This window comes from Odontomachus brunneus, unplaced genomic scaffold (assembly GCF_010583005.1).
Source record: "Odontomachus brunneus isolate Ranch 3 - 2012 unplaced genomic scaffold, Obru_v1 Obru_scaffold_120, whole genome shotgun sequence".
Classification (NCBI taxonomy): Eukaryota; Metazoa; Arthropoda; class Insecta; order Hymenoptera; family Formicidae; genus Odontomachus; species Odontomachus brunneus.
Genome location: NW_022639570.1, coordinates 682,594 through 690,311, shown reverse-complemented (window position 1 = coordinate 690,311; position 7,718 = coordinate 682,594). Strand labels below are relative to the sequence as shown.

The window sequence follows — 7,718 nt, the reverse complement described above, 5'->3', positions numbered from 1 at the left end:
AACCCAGTTTCCTTGCTTTTGAATTATTCCCAACGATTTTAAACGATGTGAAATTGCTTGTTGAGTCACTCCTAATGTAAGTGCAAGTTCTTCTTTGGTACGAATCTTCCTCCAATAATGCTTCCAATTCCGCGCACTTTCGGCCTTCCGCTACGTTCTTTGTCTTCGACGTCAAATTCACCGTTCTTAAACTTTTGAAACCACTCACGACAACTTCTCTCACTTAAAGCAGCCTCACCATATGCTTCTACAAGCAATCGATGCGCCTCAGCTGCAGATTTCTTCAAATTAAAGAAGTAAATCAAAAGTTCCCGCAAATGACGCTTATTCGGCCCAAAACTCGACATTTTCGCACGAAAAAAATTATGTGATACTGATACAAAATCGCTAATATTTCAAGGTTATGGTGTTGCCAGATGTCCAACCTTACGATATGACGTTTTACATCTGATAATTTTAACCATAACTTACTGGTAGGGCCATCTTTTGTCAAACGGCGGAGACTTATTTGTACTCTCAATATTTAGCAAGCTCTTTCCCTGCACTGGACATTTTGAGCGTGTCTCTACCTTCCCGCAGTTTTTTTAACTCTTCCAGAGCCTCTTGCTTCAAGTCTTGCTTGGTCTTTTCGTGATTCTTTTTTAGTTCATCCAACTGAACCGCTAACTGAGAGTTCCTCATTTTAAGGTATAGAGAATCACCGACAGCCTCTGCCCTCCCAACTAAAATTAAGACAAGATCCTTCACCTCAGAGATCTTGTTTTTCATAAAGCTACTCAAACGACCCTGCATTCTCCCCGACTTAAGAGGGTCTCATCGATCACATCGAGGCCTTCACAAGCAAGGGCGCTTAACGCAGCCCGACGTTGTGTGGTACTCCTTTCTCTCAAACACCTCGCTAGCTTGCGAACAGGGTTTCGGGGTTTCCTCCTTTACCTACTTCTTCGAGACGGTCTTCTTCTTCCTATTTTTTTCTATTTTCATCCAATCGTCTATGTTTCCGTCCATCTCGTATTCCGTTATTGCTGTTGCTGCCCCTTCTTGGCGTCTGTCCTTCCCTTCCTCCGTACACGTATACCTATTCTTCGTGACCACTCTCCTCGTTTTCTTGGGCACCAATTTCTTTCTTCTATTCTTTGCCTTTGAAGGATCAGTGTCACCCGAGGACAGGATATAGGTGCATGTATCCAGCACATTGCCATCACTAGTAGCATCCGTCAGTCCCGAACTTCTGGTCCTCCTACTCAATGGGACATCATCAAGTGGATCCGTTCTCATAATTCTAGATCTATCCTGCCTCTGAACAGAATAAATTGCTAAGTCGTCCGTATAAGCAGACACATTGCAATACATCGGGGACTCCGGACTCGACGGATCGTGCTCACGCTTACGTTGAGAGAGAGGCTGCTCCGCAGCGAAGGTAGACTCCTTCATGACTCGGTTCAGAAGATCGATCGCCACCCCAGCATACGAAACTGTCCCCGTAATAGTTCCCTCAACCGAGCGCAAGGCACCATCATGCGCAATAGCATCTACTACCACCTATTTGAGTCAATCCTACAGCCCCGCAGGAGAAACGGCAAACGCCAATGCCGACTCTTTCCGACACCGACATCGGCCGACACTGACATAGCGTCAGCCAACTCCGCCACCTCAGTAGCACACTCGAGCAGCACCTGTTACTTGCTCTGAGGAACATGATACTCCGTCGCCATTTCTAATATCTCAGCGATAGCCATATTGTGTGGTGAGCCCGCCGGCAACTTACTACACAGTCCGACGTTTGTTGACGACAATGCAGAGTGCGGGACGATAACCCCGCCAAGCCGGTGCGACGTATCTGAGTCCGCCGCAGACTGGATTTCCCTCTCTTCTATGTCCATAATGATATATAGGGTTTAAACGAGGACCTCACCTCGAGTGACTTCCGGATCCTCATCTAGCTTGAGAGTAGGCTCCTTACAAGCCAACAACCCTTAACAAAGGGCTCTGCGGCACAACTGCTATCGCGTAAGCAGGATCTTAGGGGGCGACAGCAAGGACTCATACGCTGTTTATCGATACTCTTCGCATAAGTGTCTATGGAGATCAGCATCCAGACGTTCCAAACGAACGCACACAAAAAACTGCACAACGACAGAAGACCGTACAACTGTTCGTTTGCACTCACGTCTATTACGTGTACAAGAGACTGCCTCAAGTCTCACCCCGAAGGTCAGTGCGAACTCACATTTGCCTTCTACAAGCCATCAAAATTGGCCCACAGGAATTGGCTCTTCAGCCAAAAAAGTAAAAAATTACTAAAACCCAGCACAATGCGTCGAAAGGTTCCCAGTAATACTCCTATACAAGAATCCCCGAAAAGGCCAATTAAGAGCTAAAAAGGCCCTTCGAGATAAGCCAGCCTTTTGATAAAGTAAACCAGCACTGCAGGTCTCCAACGGTCTCCCGAGACCGTTGGAGAAAGTCCAATGACTTCACGACCTTCCGCTCACTCTCTACAGGCCTTGGAAAAAGACTCTTAAGAGTGCTGTAGACGTCCCCATGTACAAATATCCTTAGGTTGCATTATTTCTCTTCACTTGCATTATGCTTCATAACTACTTGTGCATATTTTTTAATATTACAAGATGAAAACGAATTAACCCTAATGATATGATATGTAGTATATTATACATAATAATAATAATAGCGTGAGCACAGATAAATTTGCCTATACAGGGTGTCCCATTTTAATCGATCACTTCAAATATATCTTGAACAGTGCATTTTAGGGAAAAATGTTTCAGATAAAAGTTTTGGGATTTCGACGGGGACATAAGATGATATCATTGGTTTCGAGTGGCGTCGTCAAGGTCAGGACAAGGTCACTTTGAATTTTAAGTGGAACCCCCCATTTTTCATTATTCTTATAACATACCTCGAGAGCTTTCCAAAACACTGTAACAACTTCGTGCGAGCTAGCACAAGTAATGTTTATAATCATCCGCGACGAAAAGATGAAAACCTTTGTTTTGATGGCAGTAGCTAATGTGATTTTTTAATGTCCAAGGTCATCTGAAGGACTACGTATTATGTATGGTTGAATTTGTTTTTTTATGAATTGCATTACTACATTAATGAAAATATGCTATTCCATTTTAAAAAATCGCGATGACCTCAAAATCTCAAAAACTATGAGAAAAACTCGAGAAAAATTTTTCGCTTGTCATAATATGTGTCCCTTTCAATTGAACAACTTTTCCCTGTAATATTTTTCCGTATCATCAAAAACAACGGAGATATTTTAAATGGTCGAGTTAGAGGAAACACCCTGTACATACAGGGTGTCTCAGATTTCCATGATAACTTTTTATGAGAACGTAGAACGGATTGAGGTGAGCAAGAAAGTCTTGTGCCGTTTTGCGATATCCGCAATAATAGTTGAGATATTAATTAAAAAAGATTGGTGAATGATCACGCGCAATATGGTAGATGAGCTACAGTGGCGCCGTCTGCCGTTGTATACGTATACATTAAGTCAAATTGAACAAAAAAGTTCTTTACTATTTTATAAATAACCACATAGATTTTTAGATTAATTAAAGAACATTTGTGCACTATGATATATTATCATATATATAATAATTTTCTTTAATATTTAAAAACCTATGTGGTCATTTGCAAAATGGTAGAAGACTTTTTTGTTCAGTTTGACTTGCAAGGGGAGGACCAGGTGACTCACCCTGGGATTTCGACCCCAATTTTTTTAATTATTCTGGAGATGAAAAAAAAAAGATACGTGTCTCAGCGTTTGATAGAATAAGCCTTAGTTTTGGAGTAATAAATTTGTGAAAATTTGCCATATCCGAAGCGCACCGCGGCACGCCATATGAGCCTTCCCGGTAACTGTACTTCCAACCAGTGCAATTGGCTTCGTGAGTGCGGTTGGTTTCGTGAGTTAGGTGCTTGCTTCATAATTCGTAAGATCCAAGTTCGCTCATGGAGGTAAGCAATAATTTTTTTTTTAATGAGTGTTTTTATTTATTTTTATTTATTTTGATGATATTGATATAGTATGCAAATTTTTGAAATAGAAAATTTAATTTAGTATCACATTCTAAACATTAATTTAAATTTAATTTTAAGGGAACTTTAATTCAAGTAATAATATTTGAAATAATAAATAAGTAATAATAATAATAATATATAAGTTATTTGTAATGGATAACATATAAAGGCAACGTATCTAAATTTTCAAATTGTTTAAATTTAAAATTTAATTGGAAATAATATTAACAGTATTTTAAATTTCTAGTTTTTAAAATAATTAATCGTAGAAAAAGAAGAATAAACAAACATCTGAAATGTGAATGTGAATATTTTTATTACAAAATTCAATTATTTAAGTATTGCGGATTTATTACAAAATTAAATTATTTCGATGCGGAACAATTACTTGGATGATAAACATCATAAAAACATTTAAAGCATATAAATTTTCTACAGTTTGCATAACGAATAAATGAAGGAGTATCACATACACATTTATTTTTCCGTAAGTCCGGAGGGAAACATATTTCGTTGACGTTTCGAAACACATTTCTTTCAGGAATTAATTTCGATGCAAACCAAGCGTACTTGATCATATCTGTAAAAGCTCCCGATAATAATTGTGAATGAATTAAAGAATAAATCTTTTTATGCTATATCTTTTTATACTATATCAATATCATCAAAATAAATAAAAATAAATAAAAACACTCATTAAAAAAAAAAATTAAACAGTCTTGTAGGCAAACCATGTATTTAGGTAGCAAGTTGACTTTAAAAACGTCTTATTAATGTTAGAGACATTATTAAAAAGTTATTAAAAATTTATTTGACGTTACTCTGGGTATGAACAAATTTCAAATATGAATCATATGTAATTATGTATGATTATAATTTGATACAATTATATATTCACATTTTTTCCCAGCTATTTATTTTATTTATCAATAAAATTTGAATAAATTCTTAATAAACTTTGAATAAATTTCATCTTAAGGTTAAACAAGTTACTTAGTGTTCTATGTTGCGCTTTTTCTTTGTGTCCTCCCAGATAGCACAGAGGATTTTAAAAAATTCAAAAAATTTTGTCGCATATTATATATATGTCATTAATTCTGAGTTAATTTTCAGATGCAAAAAGTATTCTTCAAAGTTCAGTTCAGTGAAAAGAATTCTGTTTGCATCCAAAAATGAGCTCAGAATTGGTAACATACGATTGAATTCTTTTTGAATTCTCTATGCTATCTCGGCTGTCTGGCCTGTAAAATTGTTTAACTGACGAGTGACAAGTTTTTAGGTTAGAATATCATTTGATGTATATTTACCCACAAAGGTCGAAGACAATTTTATTAATAAATTACTTGATGTGATAAGCAAACAATTATATGCTCATGACTATTATACACTCGTTAACAAAAACATGGAATAGATAAGTTCATGTCGAAATTTCACATAATTTTAAATGAATATAATACCGCGAAGCATTATCGTATTTGGAATCTCTTTTTTTATTTGAAAGAGTGAAGTCTGTACTTTAAAGAGCATTCGTCCGATCTTGAATTTACTCTCTTCCCTTTCCGCAGTCTTTTCAAAAATAAATGTGTCGCGTCTTCAAAAAATTGCACAATTTCACGTATCCTACGGAGTGGACTAAATTTTTTTCGTAAATTTCATGGTAATCATCGTCAAGTATAGATATTCCACTGCAATTTAAAAAAAGGTGGATTTGTACGTTATTTTTTTTCGCGGAGTTGCGACATATCAAAGTTACCTATGCATTTTAATTTTAAATGAGCATGATACTGTGAAACATTATCGTATTTGAAATCTTTTTTTTTATTTTATTTTACGATGGTTATCGTAAGATTTGTGAAAAGAATTAATTCCACTCAGTAGAGTACGTCATATTAAGGGGGTATAACACCTTTGCGTAAGAAATTTTTCCTCTTTTTCATTAATTTTTTTCACATCTAAGGAATAGAGTAATCAAAAAACGGGTTTGAGGGTTGATTTTATTATAGTTTCTAGTTATAAAATATATTTTTTTTATTAGAAAATACTTTAAAGAGCGTCCTGTAGATGGCGCCAAAGATGACCCTTTGCGCTATGCCGGTCTAATCGGTGTGCAGGATTCCGGCTGACTGGTATGACATAGAACAAAAATTCAAAACACCTCATATTCTCTGATAAATTTGCCTTGGAAGTACGTAGGATTTTTCAAAAATATTAATTTTTGTGGAATTTACACCAATTTGAAGAAAAGTATACAAATATTCACTGAAAAATCGTTATAAAACTGGTTCCCCCCCAAAAACTAACAATCCTATTAAAAAACGGCTACGTACTTCTATAAAACATTTAATTTGGCATAGAATAAACTTTGTTTGAAGTCAATCCGATGTAAATTGTAGGAGCTACGCTGCACACCAATTTGAAAAATGGTGTTTTACAGAAATTGCGTTTAAAGTTTTGCAACGAGAAAACATGTAATTATTAGGAGCTCACCGTTAATCTGCAATGCCTGCACCATACAGTTGACCTTCTACATTCATATACTCGTCATCTGCGGCCTTCCGAGCTGATGTCTGCTGCCTACGAGCTTCTTGAGCTTCCTTAGTCATGGCGCGTTCAGCTGCGCGGATCCGGCGTTCGTCTGTTTCAACGCAGAAATTGTAGCAAGTAGATCCAATTATTAAATCTAATACTTGCATAATTTCCATTATGCTGTGCAAACCATCGTTAAAATTGCAAACAGCAATATTTGCGGCAATATCAACGATTGCTTTGCTGCTATGAACAGTTTTTGGTGCTATTGCCCACAGCACAGAATTAAAGCTCTCGTTGCTGTTTTGGGTAAACCCGCCAACACAGCGGGACAGCAATTCGTCTCGACTCAGTTCTTCGTAAATTGGCTGAATAGCTTTAAAAACTTCACTATTCAAAGCTGGTTTGTGTTGGTACTCATGTAATTCATTGTGCGCTTTCGCCTGCTGCCAAGAGCACCAAGAGTTTTCTCCGACTGGGCAACGGTCGTGCTGCGGTTCGCTGTCCGTGGAAATCTTGTGAAATAAAGTCGCCCATATTTCTTGTCTCATATCTTCTATGGAATTAGGATTTCTGCGAATAGCTAGACCATAGTATATTGTCAACTCGTCGATCAGTTTGCCTGTTAATTTGCCTCTGCCGCCAAGATCTCTTACATTTTTTTTCAAATTTCGTAATCTTGTGCCCATACGTTTTTGAATGTGATCTATACATTCTTTTTTACAAACATTCAAATCATCATAAGGTTTCGAATCTAAAATGCCTTTGAATGTTTTGCTGTCCCCGTCTCCGATATAATGAGAATATTTTAAATTGTGCAATTCTTCGGACCGCTGAAACATTTCTACGACTGCGTCTACTTCCATCTTTCCCGACGAACCTTCGTGATTTCTTTCGCAGTTTGCTTCGTGATTTGCAGCCCATTCTTCATATTCGCTTGTTTCTTGCTTTCCGTTCCACAAACTGCAGGCCTTACAAAATTTAGATTTCACTGCAATGTCGATGATTTTTCCCGTGCACCACCCTATTAGTGATACGACACCGAACAAAGACGAGAATCCCCTCTTCCTCCAGGTCCCGTCACCAGAAACTGTTATCCCGTCTATCTGTCCTCTTTCCAATGACATCTTCTTTTCTTTTGC

The 7,718-nt window shown here is 37.4% G+C and overlaps 2 protein-coding genes across 5 annotated transcripts in view; one reads left to right on the top strand and one right to left on the bottom strand.

The window, feature by feature from the left end:
• The window catches only part of LOC116849608 (serine/threonine-protein kinase SIK3-like), a 372,170-nt gene that overhangs the window by 249,231 nt on the left and 115,221 nt on the right, over positions 1-7,718 (top strand). The window lies entirely within an intron of this gene.
• On the bottom strand, positions 5,937-7,712 carry LOC116849611. 2 transcript variants are annotated; one of them, XM_032826933.1, is made up of 2 exons: positions 6,538-7,712; positions 5,937-6,173 (listed from the first exon to the last, which is right to left on the bottom strand). In XM_032826933.1, exon 1 carries the CDS (start codon positions 7,701-7,703, stop codon positions 6,540-6,542), a length of 1,164 nt encoding a protein of 387 aa, XP_032682824.1. In that variant the 5' UTR covers positions 7,704-7,712; the 3' UTR covers positions 5,937-6,173; positions 6,538-6,539. The 2 variants fall into 2 exon arrangements, with proteins under 2 accessions (XP_032682824.1, XP_032682825.1); XM_032826934.1 differs by having other exon boundaries at positions 5,937-6,169.